The 23161-nt window shown below is 49.4% G+C and overlaps 1 protein-coding gene across 2 annotated transcripts; it reads right to left on the minus strand.

The window, feature by feature from the left end:
* Positions 1–440: 440 nt before the first annotated feature.
* PSTPIP2 (proline-serine-threonine phosphatase interacting protein 2) lies at positions 441–22172 on the minus strand. Of its 2 annotated transcripts, none has more exons than XM_030968708.1 (15): positions 22113–22172; positions 13914–14014; positions 12251–12328; positions 11372–11406; positions 9795–9901; positions 9050–9112; positions 8108–8206; positions 7208–7253; positions 6746–6825; positions 4922–5020; positions 4334–4430; positions 3952–4033; positions 3225–3259; positions 2874–2931; positions 441–643 (listed from the first exon to the last, which is right to left on the minus strand). In XM_030968708.1, exons 1-14 carry the CDS (start codon positions 22143–22145, stop codon positions 2882–2884), a joined length of 1005 nt encoding a protein of 334 aa, XP_030824568.1. In that variant the 5' UTR covers positions 22146–22172; the 3' UTR covers positions 441–643; positions 2874–2881. The 2 variants fall into 2 exon arrangements, with proteins under 2 accessions (XP_030824568.1, XP_030824567.1); XM_030968707.1 differs by having other exon boundaries at positions 441–2354.
* Positions 22173–23161: the final 989 nt, after the last annotated feature.

Genomic DNA, 23161 nt, shown 5'->3' on the forward strand with positions numbered 1-23161 from the left:
TGCTTTTAGTAAATGTACAAGCCAAATTTTAGCCCAACGGGGCACCTCTACATCGAGAAAAGCCAAACAGCATCTGTTGTGCTCAATTAGTGGAAAAATCCCGGAAGAGAAACCATGCAAGTTTTTGCAGAGCAAACACTCCTCCAGGGCAAACAGCCCTGCATGGTCTGCAGCTCATGGCTAACAATAAGCACTTCTCATGCCATTCTTTTTTGGGGCTTTTTCTCCCACTGCTGTGTTGGTGTTGAGCAAGGACTGAAATAAAGGATGTGATCTTGTAGGTTTCCATCCAGGAGAGACTACGATGCTTTGCATGGATCCCAAACCCATCCCAACAGAAAGTGAACACGACAACTTTAAAAAAAGAACAAATATCCAGAACACAAGACTCAGAGGTTATTTTTTAAAATATATATTTATAGAACTAAGACTACAGCAGGCTCCTTCAGAAGAGTATTTGTATCCTTGGTCATTCAGAAATAAATAGGATAGCGGATTCCTTGCCATGTGCACTCTGCACAGCTCACTGAGAGGCAGCAGGGCAGATGTTGGAGCTCACTGCCATCTTCCCCACACAAATAAATCCAGTGAAGACCCCAAGGACTGGTGAGCTGAGGCACATGCTGAAGCCATGCAGATTCAACTTGAAAAACATCATAAAAACAGCAAATCCTGTTATTCCAGGTTAGTGGCCTGGCACCAGGTTTAGACAGGTAAACTGTATGTTTATCCCCATGTCCTGTGTCCCTGTATCCAGTGAAATAAGGCAGCGAGGAGCAGTGGAGCAGCACTGCACACAGGGACATCAGAGAGACCAGCAGCCCCAAGGCACGTAAGCTTCTGAATCAAAGCCATAATCATATCTATATCTGTGGTAACAGCAAGGGCAGGAATTTTCAGGAGAAGTGGTCAGAAAAACAGGTTTCATGGCTCCAGTAGTAGATAGGTTTGTTTCCAGTGGTGCATAGTCAGAACAAGTCCAGAGTTTAGAGAATCACAGAAGTTAATTAAGTCACAGAATCAGAGAATCCCAGGATGGTTTGGGTTGGAAGGGACCTTAAAGACCACCTAGTTCTGATACCTTAGGATTTTACCTTTTATATTTTTCAAATATTTGTAATCCTGCAATTCTTTAGTGTATAACCCTAAACCCCATATGGAGTGTTAGCTACTGCTTTCCCATTTTGGTCAGACAAAACAATTCCTCTCTAGGCCTGGGAATCAAGGACCCCTTACTGTCTCAGGCCCTGAGAAACATAAGCAAAAGTGAGTTGAGGGGCAGCAAACTCGGGGTAAATGTCTTCATTACCTGAAGCTGCAATTGGAAGATTAAATCCCAATATGCAAATGGACTGAACTTACAAAAATGTGAAAACCCATGACCCATTGTCCATTTCTTGGAGGGCTTTGTCTACCCAAAATCTATCTGAAGGCCAATCAATAAATATAACTTTTTATTCCCTTAATTTTGTCTGGCCTCTGTTTTTAGGTAGTCCCAAAAAGGCATCAGTTCCAACTCCCTGCTATGGGCAGGGACACTTTCCCCTAGACCAGGTGACACCAAGCCCCATCCAGCCTGGTCTCCAGAGCCTACCAGGAGCAACCTGATAAACCTAAAAGCCCACAAGACCCTCATCAGAGAAGTGGCTGGAAGAGTTGAATAAATTCCTTAGAACCCTCCTGGGACCTCCCAGCAGGTTGGATGTGACACAGCCCCTCCCTGGGTAGATGCAAAGCAGCTTCCACTTAAGCCTGGAGCACAGCTACAGCTAAGCCAGATACGTGGTGCAACTGCTGGTGCCCCTCTAAGTAAGACTTCTGAGAGATATGAGTAAAATTTCACCTAAATGACCTAAAGTTTCACCTAAATTTTACCTAAAGTTTAATCCCCACTAATGAAAGACTTCAGGTACAGGCAAGAGCCTTTAGGAACAGGCAAAACCTGAGATCTGAGAGGGATGCACATACCCTGGACACAAGCCAGCGTGCCCAAAGCATCGTGCAGCATTCCTCTCAGCACAAACAACTTCTTAGTTATACAGAGAGTGGGAGGCCCCAGACTTTCTAGATGGCTACACTTTAGAATAACTTCAAATCAAAACCTTCTTCCAACAGAGGTCACCCCTGTGTCTGGTCCTTTTCCTCCTCTGAGTGTGAAGATCCATCCAAGGAGTTTGCTGATCAAAGGCATAGGTTTTTAGTAAGCGCTTTCTGAATGTACAAATAATTATCGGAGTCCTCAAATATTCTCTTGAAAAGCAGAAGCACTTCAGCTCTGTGTGTCTGGGAATAACTGAAAACACCATCTCTGCCACACTGGTCAGACCAACAGTGTCTTCTGCCTTCTGGAAAACCTAGAGAACAGGATCAACAGTGTCTAAACCACAGCTACAGCTCAGACAAATGATGGGAGGGCTGACAGGAGCGCCACTTCCAATTAGTCACCCCAAAATGTCATTCCTTAACCAATGGCCATTCTTTCTCCACTGTCCCTCCTCTGTGTAGCTTCACCTCATAGTACATTCTAGCATTACAGAATGCTAGAATGGTTTGGGTTGGAATGGACCATCAGGACCATCTAATTCCAACCCCCTGCCATGCCAGGGACAATTTCCACTACCCCAGTTTGCTCCAAGCCCCATCCAACCTGGCCTGGAACACTTCCAGGGATCCAGGGGCAGCCACAGCTTCTCTGGGCACCCTGCTCCAGGGCCTCCCCACTGTCTCAGGGAAGAATTTCTCCCTTCTAGCTGATCTAAATCTACTCTCTTTTAGTATAAACCATTCCCCCTTATCATATTACTATATGCCCAGGTAAAAAATTCCTCTCCCTCTTTCTTTTAAGCCTCATTTCATCAAAAGTGGGTACTCACTGTGACTGTTAGAAATGTACCAAGCTGTAGCCATCAACTGTGGCATAATCAGGCTCCCCTGAAACACAGAGCACAAAAAATCCCCTCAGGTTTCCCAGAAGTGCTCATTATGTGACTTTAAACAGAGCAGAAGCACCACACACTGGCCATCCATGTTAAGGTGAATGAGTGAATGAGGTTCAAGCAAGGCTGGGAGAGCTGGGGGTGTCCACTTGGAGAAGAGAAGGCTCCAAGGAGACCTCAGAGTTCCTTCCAGTGCCTAAAGGGGATCCAAGGGAGCTGGAAAGGGATTTTGGCAAGAGCTGAAGTGATAGCTCCCATGGCAAGAAAGCCCAGGAAGCCGTAACTCACCTGGTGCACTGGTCGGGGTGGGCAGAGGTCCCCTCCTGCGCAGAAGGAAACAAAGAGCTGAGGATCTGCATGGCTAAGAGACTCCCCTTGCCCTGGTTCTGCACCCCCCAGCTGCCCCCCAGAGCTGGTGGGAGGGAAGGAGGTTTGGCCAGGCTGTGCTTTATGGAGACTTGACAAGGCAAGTCATGGTGGGCTCACCACCCACAGCCCACTTGGCAAACATGGAAATTGAACCTGACACAGTGAGTGGGGAAGAGGAAAAAATAACCAGAAAGCACTGACTCAGAGGAAAACTGACAAGTGAGCCTCAGGGCATGTCTTTGTACGTGCCTTTGCCCAGAGTGAGACATCAGGAAGCCATAATTGGACATGACTGCTCTCTCAGTGTGGCAGCCAAAGTGGCAATTCATCCTTAGCATGAGTCTTGGCCCCAGTCATCATCTTGCCCCTGACAGAAAAACCCTCCACCGTGTCCTCCCTGCCCAGCTTCTGTCCCACAAGAGTGAATCCAGCTCTGCAGTTCCTCCCTCCACTCACAAATGCTTTTAATTCTCCTCAGATCTCCTCCTGTGATCTGTGTTGGTGACATATCACACAATGAGCCATGCAAGCAAATAATGTCCTCTAATACCTTTAAGTCCAGTTTCCAATAGACTGAAAGGAACAAACTATGCCTATTCTAGGAGAGTGAGCATCATCTGCAATAACAATTGCAGTTGTACCTTACCTTGATATAGGCACAGGAGCTGGACTTCTCGCAGGAGTCACATTTCTCTGGGCATTATAGTAGTTTTCATAAACAACAGGAGCTAGGAAAAGTTGACAGTAGTAAAATACAAGCCTCTTACAGACATAAAATACTTGCTAAACCAGCATTCAGCTGCCAAGTCTTTCCCCTCTCTGAGAAAATGCCTGATAGGAAACTAAAAAGATTTGAGACTATGATCTCCAGGGGCTGTCAAAGGTGGCAGAGACCAGTGCTGCAAGGCAGTGAATGAAATGCAAAATGAGTGTTTCCTGCACACAAAATGATGCTGACCAGAGCAGCCAGCTCCATGAGGAGTACAGAGCAGTCAGAACTACTTTTTGAGATTCTACTAAGCTCTTACCTGGGGCCAAACTTCCAGTTTTGCGTAAATTTACAAAAAAATCAACATCCTTCTCAATGCTGCACATTTCTAAACTCTTGCGGATTTCCTCGTATTTCTGCAAAAGGGAAATAAAGTGCATTTGTATACATCAGGTCAAAAAACAAGGCTTTTCTCTTTGCTTACCACACATAGGGTGCAAGCGCAGTACTCACACAAGCTCCAGTGTCAGGGGAATCACAGAATCCCAGAATGGTTTGGATTGGAAAGGAAATTGGACACCCATCCCATTCCACACCCTGCCATAGGCAGGGACACCTTCCACTACATCAGATTGCTCCAAGCCCTGTCCAGCCTGGCCTTGGACATTCCCAGGGATCCAGGGGCAAGCACAGTTTCTATGGGCGACCTGTGCCAGGGCCTCACCACCCTCAAAAAACGTGGAAATCCCAGAGGAAACCTCATTTGCAGGAGTTTTGGCCAATCCTTCTGCTCGCCTACTCATGCTGGTGTCTTTGGTCAACTCAGATGTAACACAGCTTAGTGCACAGGGAAACAAACTGGGCTTTGCTTTCTACACAGAAGAAGGAAGGTTTTGAGTTGAGGTACCTCATCATTCTGGACACAGCCTAGGGAGAGCTGGTTGACGTGGAGCCAGAGGGCATTACGGAAATAGTTGATCCGCTCGCACTCCTGAGTCTCAAAGAACTGAAATGACACAGACAAAACTGCCCATAACATCTTCAAAATGAGGGCAAATCTCCTTTGTCCTGATTGCTTCCCACCCCCATGTGCCACAACAAAGCTAACTGCCAGGAGCATTGGTCTTCTGCAGGAAGCAAGGAAGCTGTGAGTCCTCTGGCTTGTCCAGAGCAGAAATAATCCTTCTATGCATCCAGGTGATGTGCTAGGCTTGGAAAATCTGCAAGATTAATGTAGAGGGGACCACCCAGCACATTTCTACCTCTGGGGAGACCAAGCCAGCTTCCTAAAGGCAGTACAGGTTCCCAAAGTATCTGGTCCTCCTGTGGTCCCAGCCCACTTCCCTCACCGAGGTACCCTTAAATCCCAGAATCATTTAGATTGGAAAAGCCCTCTAAGATCATCAAATTCCACCATTACTGCTGCACTGCCAAGGCCACCACTAACACATTTCCCCAGGTGTCACATGTACATGGGGATTTTTTTAACATTTCCATGTTCAAGATATGGACTAATAAAAAAGAAGAAGATGTATGAAAACAGAGGTGTTTCTGTTTCTTTCCTGCCCAGCCCTTTTCCAAGCAGGGTTAAACCCTTTTGAAATCTGCTGTCTGGTACACCTCAATTTCACATGTTTTTACACATTCCCATGAACATCCACACTTCTTACCACTTATGACCTTTGCAGAGGAAAACCTCCACATCATCCATCTGCAAAAGCAAAACTGCTGCTTTCCACTCCCCACCACAGAACCATTAGGGTTGGAAAAGCTGTCTAAGAGCATTGAGTCCAACCACTAACCCAGCACTGCCAAGCCACCACTAGACTGTGTCCCATCCTAGAGGCTTCAAGAGAAGACACCAAAAAAGCAGCACACCAGCACAGAGAGACCCACGCATACCACACAAATCAGAAAATTCAGTTCAAAAGGGAAAATTGGGATAGCGGCCTGAAGAGAGGTAACTTGGAAGGGATCAGCACTGCTGGGAATGGGAAAGCTGGTAGCAAGCCTGAAGCAGATCTGAGATAAAATCTGTTTTTGCAGTCCCAGTCCACCCCTCAGTCACAGATCACAGGCCAGCAGCAGAGCAGCTGCTCAGCCCTCTTGCTACCAGTCTGGAATTCCCCAGAGCATGTGCTGGAAATCCCTGCTGGACCACTTCCCTGTGAGGCTGTCTGCTTCAGGCTGATACACCCTCTCAGAAGGGTTCCCACACTAGTGCATGGTCTGTGAGACACCAGGTGAAGAGCTCTTGGCACAGTGTGCATGTGGAGATGGTTTCACCTGCATCCCCAGCCACCACCAGCCTCTGCTGAAAAGTCATGTAAAGTCTTCCAGAGTTTCAGACAGTCTTCTGAGCAGCAAAGGTGTTATTGAGGCTCCAGGACATACTGGCCTGGGGTTACTGAGGCAACCACAGCTGTCCAAGATGACAGCCATGCCACACCTGCAAGCAGGTAGTGGGCAAAAATGTCACTACCTTGACTCAGGCAATTTTAGAAGCTGGTGGAGAAAATAATAAAATGAGAGCAGAAATCTTGAAGCAGTGGGGCCTTGAATCCAGAAGCCATTCTTCACACACGCACACAGGATTAGCTGCAATACATCCTGATGCCTCACTGCCAGGGGAATACAAAACCAGGAAATCTGCACTGTTCCTGAGCCCTGCAGCCAGGACTGCAAACCCAGAGGACCACCCTGCCTCGTGGAAGTGTTCAGGGACATTTACCTCACAAGCTTTGATGTGCTCGTTCTGCCACTCGTCCCGGATCTTCTCCATGGTGGTCACACTCTGCTGGTAACTCCTGTCTGTGAGACAAATCATATTTTGGCTGAAGGTGCCTCTGCCCTTCAGTGGGGTTGGAATGAGGTGACCTTTAAGGTCCCTTCCCACCCAAATCATTTTATGATACTGTGATTCCATGATTAACATTCATTAAAAAAAATCCCTTCACTAGAAGGTAATTCTAGGGCTGGGAAAAAGGGGGGGGAGATCAGGGATAAAGCAGAAGGACATGGCTTTAGTTGGATCATGTAGGTTTCTCCAGGGACATTGTCCACTGCTGCTATCTTGGGAATGTGTTTCCAAGGAGTCATGCCTGACCCAAGAGCTAGAGCTCATCCATGAGCCGTGCCACAGCTTCACAACCCTCTGCCCCTCACCTTCCCAACATGGCATTTCCACACTCACCAGTGTCCTCCAGTGCTGATTTCGTCTGAGCCAGCTTCAGGAACAGCTGCCAAAACCAGCAGAGACAAGGAAGGTGAAGAAGAGGCAGTGTGCATCACCAGTGGCACTGCGGCCCCACTGGGGAGCATCACCAGCCTCCCCATCTCACCCCAAACCCAGAGCTGGAACAAGAGCTGTGGGGCATGAGAGCTGCAAGAAAAGACATCCCTTTCCTCCCCCTACACCACGGCCTGTTGGGAAGGGTGAAAGTTTGACAAGAAAGTCTCACAGATATGTATGTTTAGCAGAAAGACTTTTAAATGTAGAATCTGAAAAAGGAATAGAGATGGAAGCAAGTTTTGATATAGAAGAAAAGAATCGCTGAGCCAGTCTTACCGGATAACCAAGGAGGCAAAGGGTGTGTTAGTTAGAAGGGGTTTTTATGACTTATAGCAAAGGATAAACCCTCTTCAAACAAGAAGGTGTTTTTACCAAGCAGAAAGATAGCACAGGCAAAGAAGTCAGCAAATGTTGCAAGTAGAAAAAAGGTCTCAGAATCTTCCACTGCAAGAAAGCTGAGAAACAACTTCTAGCTTAAACTGTAGTGTACTAACTTTTAGTGATTGGAGAACAGTAACATGAATATGGTAATTACAGTAGTTATGATAGGCTAATATAGATAGCAGTTAAGGTATAGATTGGTTCTACTGCATTAAGATGCTCAGCAAAGAAAAGTATATAATGCATTGTAACCTAAACCAAAGGGTCTCCAGGCCTGCCTGCAGCTGGAGCTGACAGCTCTGTCACCCACAACCCTGGGCTGCTATAACATCTTGGATGGAATAAACTGCATTTTGGAGGGCCCCTGGAGTCCTGCAACTCTCATTCAGGGTCTTACAGGGGATGAATGCCTGCCCATACCTTCTCCTGCTGCTTCTGCGTGACCAGGTTGGCGTTGCGGTGCACGGCCTGCTCCGCCTCGTCCTTGTCGCGGCAGCGCTGCTCGTACAGACGCTTGGCCTGGGACAGACAGCACACACACGGATGTTTGATACAGACACAGCATGGGGGGGAAAAGCTCAGCCTGCGAGGGAACAGCCTGCCTGCAGAGCAGGGAATGGCACAAAAGGTGCCCTGCAGCTTCGGAAATGCCTTGCGAGGCAAGGACTGGGGTGAAAAGCTTCTGGCAATCGAGGGCACGTCCAGGGAAGGGCTGGGGAACAGGCAGGAGCACGAGTGGGATGAGAAGCAGCTGAGGGAGCTGGAAGGGGGCTCAGCCTAGAGAAAAGGAGGCTCAGGGGGGACCTTGTGGCTCTGAACAACTCCTGACAGGAGAGGGCAGCCAGATGGGGGTTGGGCTCTGTTCCCAGGGAACAAGAGACAAGAGGAGAGGAAGTGGCCTCAAGTTGCATCAGAGGAGGTTTAGAGTAGATATTCAGAGAAACTTCTTCACAGAAAGGGTTTTCATGCCCTGGAACAGGCTGCCCAGGGCAGTGGTGCAGTCACCATCCATAGAAGTGTTCAAAAAAGGTGTGGATGTGACCCCTGGGGAGATGAGTTAGTGGTTGGCTTGGCAGTGCTGGGCAAATGGTTGGACTCAAGCATCCTAGAAGCTTTTCCAACCTGAATAATTCTCTGACTCTAAACCATTTGTATCCAACATGCAAGGCTACCACTGGCCTTGTCTTTGGCATGCTCTTCACTTTTTCTGAGCACACCCTGCACAGCACTCACACAGACACAGCATCAAGAGTCACAGCAGAGGAGGAAACCCCTCTCATTTAAGCCTGTCTCAACGCTCTGTGTGTGTGTGTGGAGCAGCATTAACCCACATGGCAAGAAATAGCAGCACATTAGCTTTACCTCCATGGTCTTCTTGTACTGAAGATTCCTGTTTTTGTGAATGGCCTCCATGATCAGTTCTATCTGTGAAGACAACAGACCTGGGGTCAGCACATCAATGACCATCAAAGCTCCAGGACACAGTGTCTGTGGAAGAGCCACAGACCACACTGAGATGTGTTTAAAGACCTTTATTCACTCAAATCATCTTCACAAAATTCATCTTTTGTGCTTCTGCCTAAGCCTTGAATTGTAGGCAATTGTAGCCTTTGTGTATGCAAACGAGCTCTACAAATTAAATCCTAGCAATATATAGTACTGTACCATCTCCACAGACTCTGGCAAAACTGGGAAACCCACTCCCCTCTGCTAGGACCAAACCAGTCCCTGGTTCTAGCAGTTTTCCCTGGTTTTCCAGACAAAGCAATCTCAAGCCAGAAGAAGTTAAAAGGCTTGGCCATTTTAGCAGCCCATATGGAGGAGACCACACAGCCCTATAAATAAATGTTTTAAAACCATTCCAATGCTGTGGCTGGCCCCAAAACACACACGAAGAAGATGTAGAAGTGAGAAGAAGGAAGTTGGAGGTTACTACACAGTTCAACACAGTTACAACACATAGGAAGGAGCTCAGTACTTCCCAGCAGCACAGGCATTGGGGGCGTGGCAGGGGCTGGGACATGGCATGAGACAGCACCGGGATCAGCCCCTTGCAGGGGCAGGATCAGCACCCTGCAGGAAGGCACATCTTCCCACCGTGCCTGACCTTTTTCCGATGCAGCTTCTGCTTTTCCCTGAAATCCTCCATCTTCTTTGCTTCCTCCCGAAGGGTTTGCGCCAGCTGGATGTGACCTTGTCCCACATTGTCTATCTCTGCAAAGAGAAAACAAATTCATTATTTATATATATATATATATATATATATATATATATATATATATATATATATATTCCTAAAGAGACTGTTTCTCAAGTCAACTTAGAGCACACCACACGTCCCCTTTCAGAAATGTGATAAAGCTCCAGCTTGTTTAAAGCAGCCTCCAAGCAGCGCTCACCAATGTAAGGATCAGCCCTGCTGGGACCTGCTCCCCAGTTTGAGAAAACTCTCCCCCTCGCACAGGTAAATCTGGGCATGTTTCAACACATTGCCCCAGACCAGCAGACAGCAGCTTGGAGCACAGAAAAATGAAGGCTAAAACACCCTCAGGCTCCTCTGGCTGAAGGCGAGGTGGCCACACTGTGAAACACCCTCAGGATCCACCAAGGGAGCAGAGCCAAATGGCAGCTCCTGATTCAATCTCCAAACCCACAGCTGTGAACTGTCAGCAGTGCTGAGGGCAGAGCCCTGTTAGGGAGGTCCAAAGGGGCAGCAAAGAAACCTGGGTCAGGTAGGGGATGGACTGGGCACAGGATAGCAGAGTGCTCACCCTCCAGGTGCTGTCTGATGGTACCACGGCAGGATGTGACACGTGACAATGTACAGTGGCCAAAGCACCACCTTTTAGATGCCCCAGTTAGAATCACACAATCATTTAGGTTGGAAAAGCCCTCTTAAGATCTTCAAGTTCAACCATTCTCCCAGCACTGCCAAGGCCACCACAGACCCACGTCCCCATGGGCCACATCCATATAGCTTTTTAATCCCTCTGGGGATGGGGACTCCCCCACTGCCCTGGGCAGCTGTGCCAGGGCTGGACAACTTTTTCCATAAGAAAATTTCCCCAATATCCAATCTAAACCTCCCCTGGCCCAGCCTGAGGCCGTTCCCTCTCCTCCTGTCCCTGTTCCCTGGGAGCACAGCCCGACCCCCCCGGCTGTCCCCTCCTGGCAGGAGCTGTGCAGAGCCACAAGGTCCCCCCTGAGCCTCCTTTGCTCCAGGCTCAGCCCCTTCCCAGCTCCCTCAGCCTCTCCTGGGGCTCCAGCCCCTTCCCCAGCTCCGTTCCCTGCCCTGGACACGCTCCAGCCCCTCAGTGTCTCTCCTGTCCTGAGGGCCCAGAGCTGTCACCAGCACTGGAGGTGTGAGTTGCAGTGGGTTTGTGAAGAGGACAAGCCTGTCCAACAAACTCCAGATGAGCTTCCTATGCACAACACAAATGATCTCTGAGCTGCAGCCAGACCTGAAAGCCCAAGAGATCCCAAAATGATGCCCTGTGGGTCTCCCGTCCCACACATGTCCTGGCGCACTTTGTCCCAAGCCCCACACACTGGGATAAACCAGGCCAGCAGTACAGCCTTTGCCTGGCCTCAGCACTGCACAGCTTTAGAGATTTCTCTGCTATTTTATTTCCAAGCAGTTGCCTTCAGGCTTTGGTGTCCTGGCAAACACAAAGAATTACTTACGTTGCTTGAAAACATCAAGGGATCTCTTCAGCGTGCTGAAAAACACAGGCAGGGCATTAAAAAGGGTGGAGAAGCACAGTCAGGCACAGGCACAGCAGAGCACCTCCTCCAAAACAGAGCTCACTCAACAATGCCCAAAGAACCTCAAAGCACATTTATTTACCCTCTTAGTACCTCCAGCTTTTTCCCCTCTCAGCAGGTACAACACAGTTCACTTGGTTTGACATCTTTCTGAACACTGGATGCTATTAAAAATTCAAAGTTTCACAACAAACGCTTCTGGCAACCTCCTGAAACCATCATTTGGGACAATTTCAACATGGTGTGTTTGCCAGTGGTTGGAAAAATAGGGAGCTTTTCTCCCTATTAATATTGCACAGTAAAGATGGTAAAAACGTTTTAAGTGACACCTCAGTATGAAACTGTAAGTAAATGACCAGGGCGTGTATAAAGTGCAGAAATAAAGGAGGAAGCAGAAGGCACTGAGGAGCACTTGGGAAATGGAACAAGCCGTGGTGGCCACAGCATGCTGGGCTCTAAAGATGTGCACGGTTTGAGTCAGGGAAGTACCTGTACTTCCCTCTGGCTACAAAACCTGTCCGGAGGTAACCCAAGGTCTCATGATCCCCAGCCTTCTGCTGACCCACCAGCCCACATCCCCCTGAGCATCTAACAGTGCCTTGGTTAATCTGTGGCTAAGGGGAACCTGGTGGGCTCCAGCTCAAAGCCAATTAGAACCCAACTGAGCGCTGCTCATTCATGAGAGCGATTTCAGCTCATCTTCTGACTGTCTCAATTGTTTCAATTGTGTTTTGTCTCATAGCCTCCTTCCTTCTCTTCCTCCTTCAGGGACACCCATAAAAGCAACTGTGAACTTACTTCAGTTCTGTCTGCCCACAGGGCTTCTTCTTTGACAAGTTAATGAGCTCCTTGCCATATTTTTCTTCTATAATTGCTCTGTTGAGGAAAGAGAGACATCACAGAGAGAAATCATCGATTGGTTTGGGATGGAAGGGACTTGAAAGCTCATCCAGTTCTACCCTCTGCCATGGGCAAGGACACCTTCCACTACCCCAGGGTGCTCCAAGCCCTGTCCAACCTGGCCTTGGACACTTCTAGGATGGGGCGCTCTGGACAAACTGTGGCAGAGAGGGTCCTACCACCCTCACAGCCGGGAATTCCTTCCCTATATCACATCCAGCCCTGCTCTCAATGTGTGGCAATAAGTACTCTCTGTACCTGGCACTAATCCTTAGGGTGAGCATCTGAAAAAGAGACCAAATCTCATGAGGTGACATAAATAACATCTTTGAGAGACCATATTATCTCCCCCTCTTGGAAGAAAGGAAAGAGGAAAAGAGAGCTCCTGTGTTGCAGTGTAAGGATAACCAGTTCTTTGTTTTTTAAATCACTACAGACAACCAGGACTTGGTCAAATGTAGTTCTCTCCATGTGGCCAGCAGAAAGCAACAAGAACTGCTAGAGGCTGCCATTGGAACATCTACTGGATAAAACAAATAACGTTCTAAAATGCCTTATCTACTAGCACAGATGGAGACCCTTGTGTGGTTGATTTCTGGAGTCTGGCAATGAAATTCTCCAGAAGCTAATAGGGAAATCGAAAAAAAATGTATTATAGATTGATTTTTTTATATACCTAGCAACATTCTCATGAACTTTGAGACAGAACATCCAGCAGGCACATTTTCCATATCTGGAACTGTGTAACAGCCATGCTGGACAACTGGGCCAAGTCCAGAGAGTGGCAAATCCAGGCCCAGCGTCTGATCTCCTCCTAGCCAAACACTGCAGGGGCAACCCACACCTCCTTCAAGGCCAAAGAGGGCACAGGGTATAGAGGAGGCTTCTGGCACTCTGCATTGTCACTGATGAGCAAGACTTGGTTCTTAGGGTCCACTTCCTCATGTGGAAGGTCCAAATTTTTCTGGAACGTGGGATTACAGTCTGAACAGATATAGGTGCATTAGACACTTTTAGGCACAGCTCCCCTCCTGTTCATCCCCATTTTGTTTGTTCCAGGATGCTCTGTACAGAGTGCAGTCAAGACTGCTCTGTGCAGTCAAAGGTTGGTTTTCTCCAGCTGTCATTACCATTACCAAATGACATTAATTCAATGTATGGTGTTCTACAATGCTCTTCATATTTAGCCACTGTTAACCAGGTGAGCCATAAAGGTAAAATACATCAGATTTTAGTCAGATCATCACCAGCCACAGAACCTTTGCTTATGCCTTCTCCTCTGATTAATAATGGCAGCACCTAACCCTACCACTTCTTAACACTGAATCTGTGGGGTGTTCATAATGCACAGAGACAAAGACAGGACAAAGCTATGGCTCTCCTGGGCCAAGATCTTCTAACTTGATCTTCTGCAAGGCAAACAGCAAGGTGAACTTAATGGGACAGCCTTTTAGCCTCAGTTAAACGCGGCAGAAATCAAACTGGGAACACCAGGAGAAGGAGCAGTGCCGCAGCACCACTCCCAGGCTCCACCCAGCCCGCCCCAGAGGCAGCTCCCTACCTTTCCTTCAGAAAGTCTTCAAACTCTTTGCAGTTCTTCCTGCCATCGTTCAGGTGCTGAATGATGCTGTCGTAGCCAACTGTGCTGGTCAGGTCCGTGCTCTGGAAACACAGGAGCAGGAGTCATGTCCCTGCCAGTGCAATCCATGGACACTGCCACCCCCTGAGGCATTTGCACAGGCCATGGCTCAGGGGGAGAAAGCGTGCAAGTGCCTCTTTATGAAAGAAAATATTTTATTTTAGGGGTGGGAGAAACTCCAGAATGAGAGCAATGGTGGCAATTTGAGACAAGGTACATCTGTGCCACCCACACTTGCCAAAGATTCTGAAGGGTCATTGTCTTCCATATTATTCTTTAAAAACATATATTGCATGTATGCATGTAGAACAAAAGAAAAAGGAAAGGAAAAGGAAAAAATAATAAAAAGAAAAAATGAAAAGGAAAAGAAAAAGAAAAAGAAAAAGAAAAAGAAAAAGAAAAAGAAAAAGAAAAAGAAAAAGAAAAAGAAAAAGAAAAAGAAAAAGAAAAAGAAAAAGAAAAAAAAAAAGAAAAACAAAAACAAAAACAAAATAAAAAAGCAAATGGGAAAAGGAAAGAAAGAAAAGGAAAAAAAGAAAAAGAAAAAAAAAGAAAAGAAAAAGAAAAAGAAAAAGAAAAAGAAAAAGAAAAAGAAAAAGAAAAAGAAAAAGAAAAAGAAAAAGAAAAAAGAAAAAGAAAAAGAAAAAGAAAAAGAAAAAGAAAAAGAAGATGCAGCAATGATGTAGGCTGACTTATTCTATTCTAATCCTCATTCTTTCGCCATTCTTATGCATGGCTGCAGAAAAGGGAGCAATAGTAGGAGCAGGTATGAAACTCAGCAACAGGACACAAAAGCCACGAAAGGTTATCAAGAAGCCTGAAGAGGATTGTGGCAGGATGGAGAGATTCAGGAAATGGTTCAAAGGCAGGACGAGCATGCACCGATCTGGCATGACAGTGTGGGCAGCAGAAGAGGGGATTTCTCAAGAATTTATTCCTGCTGCAATAAAGGAGAAGGAACAGGGCTGGTATCTGTGATAAAGGAACAGTTTAATTAAGTGGAATTCCCTATTCAAGTACTTGATTGTCAGTGACCAGAAAGCAAGAAGTGAAGGGGAGATGTGGTGGAGTGGGACTGGCAGAAAATCCACAGGTATCCCAGACCAGCTTTGCATGGGAAGACAGGACTGTGGAGCAGGATCTAAGCAGAAAACAAACTTCCTTTACAAAGTACAAATGTCCCTCCAAAATGAGGTTGGTACTGATAAACCCACAACCAGCTCTCAGGTTCACATCTTCACTAACCAGGTCTGTGAAAAGGAAACACTGCACTGGAGTCAGGCTTCATCACACTTGCAAAACACAGGATCAGGAATTCACTCACTTGAATCCCTGTCCCCACTTTCAAAGGACACAAAATGGATGCAAAGCACAGCTGCTGGTCACTGCAAGGCCAGGCAGGAGGGAGGCTCAGAGCCCCATCACTGATCACTGCACATCCCGGGGAGGCTCAGAGCCCCATCACTGATCACTGCACGTCCAGGGGAGGCTCAGAGCCCCATCACTGCACGTCCAGGGGCACCCAGAGGCTCATGCATCCTGCTCTGCTCCCCAGGCACTCTTGGCCTCTCTGTGCCAGGCAGAAGGGTCAAGGGGAAAACTGGGAGTATCCATCAATAATGTGCACTAAGCTCTTTGTTTTAATCACTGTTCCTCCTACAGTAGAAGGATATAAATCCAGCACGTGTTGTTTCCTAAGCCCCTAAGGCAGGACCAGACCTCAGGGTGCAAGGTGTTATATGAAACACAGAATCACAAAATTGTTTAAGTTGGAAAAACCCTCTGAGATCATCGAGTCTGAAAGCTCCCCAGCACGCCCAAACTATTCACCTACCGATGTTCCTGAGTGCCACATTTATATGGCTTTTAAATTCCTCCAGGTGAGTTTTCCATGGGAGGAACTCCCGGCCCAGATGGAGCTGGGCAGGGTTTTATGGTCTCAAATCAGCCTTTGCAGAAAACTTCTGGGCAGGTTTGGCACAGAAAGACTCAAAAGGACCAGCATGACTGGGGGTGCTCAACCTGGAGAAGGCTCCAGGGACACCTCAGAGCCCCTGCCAGGGCCTCCAGGGGCTCCAGGAGAGCTGCACAGCCACTGGGGACAAGGCATGCAGGGACAGCAGCCAGGCAATGGCTTCCCAGGGCCAGAGGGCAGGGACAGATTTTGGGATCTTGGGAATTAGGAATTGGTGTCTGGGAGGGTGGGCAGGCCCTGGCCCAGGGTGCCCAGAGCAGCTGTGGCTGCCCCTGGATCCCTGGGAGTGCCCAAGGCCAGGCTGGATGGGGCTTGGAGCAGCCTGGGACAGTGGGAGGTGTCTCTGGTCATTGCAAGGGATGGAATTAGATGGTCTTGGGGGTCCCTTTCAACCCAAACCATTCTGGGATTCTGTGACTGCAAATGCAGGGCTGGCAACAGCAAGGGAAGAGGAAGTGCAGCACGGCAACCACAGAGCCACGGGCACAGAGAAGATTCAAAACCATAATAAACTAACCCAAAGGCAAGTATGAAAGATGGGGAGCTGCACCAAACCCTGCCTGAACAGAGCATGAGGATCTCTCCTGCCATTTTCCTGCACACATCTGTCCGGGTCCTCCCTGCTGGGCACAGCTCTGAGCCCACGTGCTATTTAGAGGCCAGCCCATGGAAACTGCAAACAGATGATTTCAAGGTGACAAAGCAGCACCTGATGTTTCCCAAGCTCACAGGACATGCAACCCCCCTCCCTTCCTGATCTGCTGCCTGGATTTGCACCCAATGGAAGCAGTAACGAGAAGGAATTTGCGTGCTGCTTGTGATGTTTCGGGGTTTGGTTACACCTTCAACCAAAAGCAGGGCTAAAACGCTCTGCTGGGGATGGGAAAGCACGTCATGATCCTGTCTGAGTCACAGCAAGCTGCTGAGGTTGATGCTTCCATCTCCTACCCCGATTTACACGGAAAACCCGTGCAGACACACACCCTGTGAAGAAAATGACAGTGGAGAAATGTTTCAATTAGTAAAGTTCTCTAAGACTGTTAAGTCTTAGAGGGAGTTAACCACTCCCCAGTATTGCCCACCCCACCATTAAACCATCTCCCCAGGTGCCACATGCCTTTTGAATCTCTCTGGGTATGGGGACTCCCCCACTGCCCTGGGCAGCCTGTTTCTAGGATTAATAACCCTTGCCATGAAGAAATTTTCCCTAATATCCAATCCAAACATCACTTCACACAGCCTGAGGCCGTTCCCTCTCCTCCTGTCCCTGTTCCCTGGGAGCACAGCCCGACCCCCCCGGCTATCCCCTCCTGGCAGGAGCTGTGCAGAGCCACAAGGTCCCCCCTGAGCCTCCTTTGCTCCAGGCTCAGCCCCTTCCCAGCTCCCTCAGCCTCTCCTGGGGCTCCAGCCCCTTCCCCAGCTCCGTTCCCTGCCCTGGACACGCTCCAGCCCCTCAGTGTCTCTCTTGTCCTGAGGGCCCAGAGCTGTCCCCAGCACTGCAGGTGCCTCAGCAGTGCCGGCACAGGGACAGGCCCTGCCCTGGGGCTGTGTCACAGCCTGGCTGGCACAGCCCAGGGGCCATTGGCCTCCTGTCCCCCTGGGCACCCTGGGCTCATTCCAGCCCCTGGCACCAGCACCCCCAGGGCCTTTCCCAAAGGGCCCTTTCCAGCCCCTCTGCCCAGCCTGGAGCTGCAGGGAATGGTGACACCCAAAGCAGGACCCAGCTCTTCTCCTTGCTGCCCCTCACCCCACTGGCCTCAGGCCATGGATCCAGCCTGCCCAGACCCCTCTGGCAGAGCCTTCCTGCCGTCCATCTGTCTATCCCAGCCTTCCCAAACTGAAAGGTTTGGGGCTCTGCACATGTTCATGGACCACCTCCTGAAAGATCCACATTTATTCCAAGCTCCCAGTATGTTTCCTCAGCCTTGTGTGCTTAGAGAAACGCACCAGAAGCTGGTGACTTATTTTAGTAGTTGGAAACACTGCAACTGTGGCTGTCTGTGCTGTCCTTGCTCAGTCAGTGCCTGCAGAAGTTACTGAGACAAAGAGAAGTGCTTCATGCGGGTGCCCGCAGGGAGCAGGGCGAGGAGAGGCTGCACAAGGCTGCAGCTCCTCCCCACCCCACAACCAGGAGGGTACAACAGGACAGACAAAACTCACTGCAGGGAGGAAAAGGCCTCGCTGCAAATCCACCCACCTGGGACCAGCATCCTGCAAAAGGCAGCTTTTTGATTAGTAATTTTCCACTTGACATTTCCTTCCCCTGCACCAGCACCTTCCCTGCTCGTCCCAGAGACACCAAAAGACATGGACTGTTCTGCCTTGATGCAATTTCTTCTTCCCAGAAATCCCACCTTGTTCCTTTGAAACAACGACCTGGGGATTTCACAATGCTGCTGCCAAGTTCCACCAAGCCAGTGCCCATTTAGAGAAGGACAGGCAGGGCAAAGGGGAAGTGAAACAGCCACCATCAGACAGCAGCCCGGGAATAAACCCAGGAACGCAGGGCTACATCCCCCCAGACATGGGTTGTTTTAGCAGCATTGGTAAAAACACCACAGGGAGCAGAGCACTGCCTCGTTGAAGGCAAAATTACCGAAATTTCATTCTCCAAGCTGCAGCCTGTTTAGCCCACAGATCAGAATTAGAGTGGTTCTTAGCATTAATGTAATTTCTGTTTTTACCACATGGTTTTACAACACCAAGGTGCACTGATGAGACCCAAGGCTGTGGGGTTACCCGAAACATGTGTAAGAACAGGCTTGTGGAAAACAAGGCATGTACTAAGAAAGTGGAAAAAAGTGAAAGAAAAGACCTCACACAGTGAAAGAAGAAGAGCAGATTGCAAAAACAAATGAAAACAAAATGTCAGGCTTGCCCAAATTGCGGCAATCACTACAGGCAGGACAAGGGCAAACAAACATGAGCTTTGGGGTATTTTTGTTTTTGCACAGCTCACTCACAGGCTGAGGGAGTGAGTGACATGGGAGTCAGAGCATGCAGGGCAAAAAATGTTCAGCTTCAGGCATGTCTGGACTTCAGTCCCTGAGCAGCAGGAGCTGCAGTGGGGTGCCAGGGAGCAAACATCTTTATTTAAGGAAATTCATCATCTTGTATTGGGACCCGGGAGCATGAGCAAACTTCAGTGCAGAGAGCCAGTGGGGCTGTGTTTTCCCACCAGAGCACATCAGGAATATCACACCACCAGCTCCAGCAGGGAACAGGAGCCAGTGCAGAAGCAGACACAGCACCCACTAAAGGAACCACAACTGCTGGGGTTTAAAACTAAATCAATCCCCAGGTGAGGCTGGAAGCACAGCCCTGCTATCCCAACAGAGCAAAGGGTGGGCTGCAGCTTAGCCTGCAATCACAGAATCCAAGAATGGTTTAGGTTGGCAGAGACCTTAAACCTCATCCCATTCCCCCCTTCTGCCATGGGCAGGGACACCTTCCACTATCCCAGGCTGCTCCAAGCCCCATCCAACCTGGGCTGGGACATTGTAAGGGATCCAGGGACAGCCACAGCTGCTCTGGGCACCCTGAGCCAGGGCCTCCCACCCTCACCCTTACCATCCTATCCCCACAAAGAAATCTGGAGGTCATCACTCACAACCAGTCACACTTCAAAGCTGGAAGATCCAATACCAAAACTGGCCTAGGTTTTGAGAGTTTGAAAATTTTTTAGACTTTGTCCCATCAGTTGGAGCATATTTCCCCTGAAGCACTCCCAAAGTCTCCTCCTTCTCATCAGGCTGTCATAACCACCAAGAAATTTGTTCCCACAGGAGTAACATACATTTTTTTCCCAGTATTTAGGGATTCTGCAGGTAGAATGGGATGATGAGTTAATTTGGGGGGGATAATATGTGTACATTTTGTATCAGCAGATCTGAAGCTGAGCCATCATCACCCCTAAAAAACAGTGTGTGGCAGCATCTGCCACATGCCCAGGATCATGCAGCAATGGCCCTCTGGGTCTCACCTTGTCTGACAGGTGAAGAACCTACAGAAGACAAAAGCTGTGTCTCACCAAGCTCTTTGTAATGACAGGACAAGGAATTATGGTTTTAAACAAAAAGATGGGAGATTCATATTAAATACAGGGAAGGAATTGCTTGGATTGTTTATGAGTGAGGGTATTAAAACACTGGCACAGGTTACCCATACAAGCTGTGGGTACACCATCCCTGGAAGCATTCCAGGCCAGGCTGGACAGGGCATAGAGCACCCTGGTCTTGTGGAAGGTGTCCCTGACTATAGCAGGGTGATGGACTGGATGGTTTGTAAGGTCTTTCCCAACCCAAACTGCTCAATGCTTCTATGATTCTAAGAAATCACTTGCTTCAGCAAAGACTTCTATTTTTTGCCTTACGCAAAGCAATCTAAGAGGAAAATTGCAGGAGGAAGTGCTTGCCCACTCACAGCACTCAGCAGCAGGTGGAAGCTGGATGTGCAGCCCTCCACTCTTCATCTTGATTTGGTTTTTTCCCTTCCCATCCTTATTCACCCCTCCTCCAGCCCTCGCAGCTGATGCACAGTCACCAGTACGTGGTGTGGCAGCTGCTTTGGGGTGGTACCTGCCTTTTCCATGGGCCCAAGGACTGCAGAAGGGCCTCAGTCTCTCCACTGAGTCACATCCATCACGCTCACATCCAGCCTCAGTCAGGGGGCTTGGAGCACACAGGCTGCAGAAAGGACAAAACCCCGGAAAAATCCCTGGCAGCAGTGGTTAAGCAGGGGTGAGTGCCCCATGCAACACCCCAGATCCTCCTAGTCTTGGGAGCTGGAGGCTGCTCCTGTCCTGGTGTTTTCTCCCACTGAGCCCCCTCCTCCAAGATCCTCCTTCAAAAAGCACCACACCACTGCTGGAGAGAAACGAAGCAGGCAGAAACAGCCGAAGTCAGCCCTGCGGCGAGGAGCTCTTCTTCAATCCCATGTGCCACTGAGGCACCACAAACCCTGCCTGCTCAGCCTTTCTGCCATCACAGTGGTTCCTACAGCACCCTCAGAACCTCCCCTCTGCACGTCTGCAACGCAAAGGGAGCACTGTGGAAAACTTCTGTGTAACAAATAGCTGGGAAGCAGCTGCCAGACACAGAGCTGGCTTTATTCTCCACAACAGGTTTGACACCTGTGTGGGATTTACGTGTTTGACAGTGCTATGCCAGTTAACTCGTTAATGATGCTGGGCAAGGCTCTCCACTGATTCCTCAACACTCAGGAGCCCCAAACCTGGTGCCAGCTCTTCCTGGGGCCTGTGCTTCTCTCCCACATCCTACAACATGGGAGATGCTTCCAGGCAACATCTGGGAATCCCCAAGCAGCACCATTCACAGATGAAGATTTTCAGCCCCACAAGACCAAATTTGGTAATTTATTTCCTGGTCACCAATACCTAGAATGAAGATCCACCACAAGAGGAACCGAGTAGCCACAGAGTTTTAGCTTTGCAGCAGATATGTGGGTTTCCTGCACTTCTCCTTTTATAAAAGCATAATTCAGACTGAAAAGAATAAATTGTGGTTTTCCCTGAACTGTGGGTTTTCTTCCATGGCTCAATAGCTGGCAGCAGCATCATACCAAGTGACTTGCTCCTAGTCCAGGATTAGCTCCACAAGAGGAGAACATTTTTTACCATGGTGTCTTCAAGTAGTTCACCGATGGCAAATTAATGGTATCAAACCTTTCAGCCTGGCACTGACTTCCTCCAGCAAGACAGCAGCCACTGCTGGGATTCTTTCAGCTACATGGGGCAGGCTGTAAAGCCACAACTCTCAAGACATGCATGATGGGCAGTGCCTGCTGGGGATCACAGAATGGTTTGGGTTGGAAGAGACCTTAAAGCACATTTCATTCCATCCCCTGCCGTGGGCAGGGACACCTTCCACTATCCCAGGGTGCCCAAAACCCCGTCCAACCGGGCCTTAGACACTTCCAGGGAGCCAGGGGCAGCCACAGCTCCTCTGGGCACCCTGTGCCAGCGTTCTATCGACAGAGAGCATTCAGCAAAGTCACCCCACGACCACGATCGTTGGCTTTGGAGCCAAGTCCAACCAGAGAGCAGTGATCCCTCCACCTCCAGCTGCGGCCCCCGGCCCCGGCTGGCTCTGTCCCCGCTGTCCCGGTCCCGCCGTGCTCCCACTCACCCAGAAGTTGTCCCTGAACCGCGCCTCCCGCATCCTGCTGCCGCCGCCGCCTCGCTCCGCCGCTCCCTGCCCTGCCCGGCCCGGCCCGGCCCGCCCCGCCGAGTCTCCTCCCACGCACGGTGCTCCCGCCCCGGGATGCCCGCGGGTGGACGAGCGGGACGCGCAGCGGCAGGCGGGCGGGACCGGCGGGGAAGGCAGGCTCGGCACCGCGGGACGAACCCACCCGTGCGGTGCCCCAAGGACAGAGGGAGCGGAACCGGAGCAGCTCGGCCGCCGGCTGCACAGCCCTGCCCACGCCACCTGCAGCACCCTGCCCGCCCGGCTCGGAGCTCCAGGAATACTTTGGGAAGGTTTCATGGAATCATAGAGTTGCTTAGGTTGCAAAAGCCCTCCAAGGTCATCGAGTCCAACCATTCGCCCAGCGCTACCAAGCCTACCCATGTCCCACACATCCACATCCACAGGACTTTTTAATGCAAGTTTGAGTTCACTACTGCCCTGAGAAGCCTGTGCTAGGGCAGGAAAACTCCTAGGGCAGGTCAAGAAACTTTCCTAATATCCAATCCAAACCTCCCCTGGCCCAGCCTGAGGCCGTTCCCTCTCCTGCTGTCCCTGTTCCCTGGGAGCACAGCCCGACCCCCCGGCTGTCCCCTCCTGGCAGGAGCTGTGCAGAGCCACAAGGTCCCCCCTGAGCCTCCTTTGCTCCAGGCTCAGCCCCTTCCCAGCCGCTCCTGAACACACACAAACCTCCTTCACCACACACATCCTGTGTCACAGTTTATTAGGGGCCATTGCCTGACACAAGGCGCTCCATGACTGAGCTCTGAGCAACGCTTGGAAAATATGAAAGCAAAGATCGGACACTGTGTACTGAAATGCCTCAATCACACCCACCACACTCAACTGCTGCTTTTGCTTGAACACAGGGACAGCTAAAATACTCCAGTAGTGTAAAAAAATGCATTTCCAACTTACTGAAATAAGTCTGTTCAGTTGTAACCTGAGGCTGCTTTAGGCATACTAACCCTGTGTGTAGCCTCCTGACAAAG

Source organism: Camarhynchus parvulus, chromosome Z, assembly GCF_901933205.1.
Source record: "Camarhynchus parvulus chromosome Z, STF_HiC, whole genome shotgun sequence".
In the NCBI taxonomy this organism is placed as follows: Eukaryota; Metazoa; Chordata; class Aves; order Passeriformes; family Thraupidae; genus Camarhynchus; species Camarhynchus parvulus.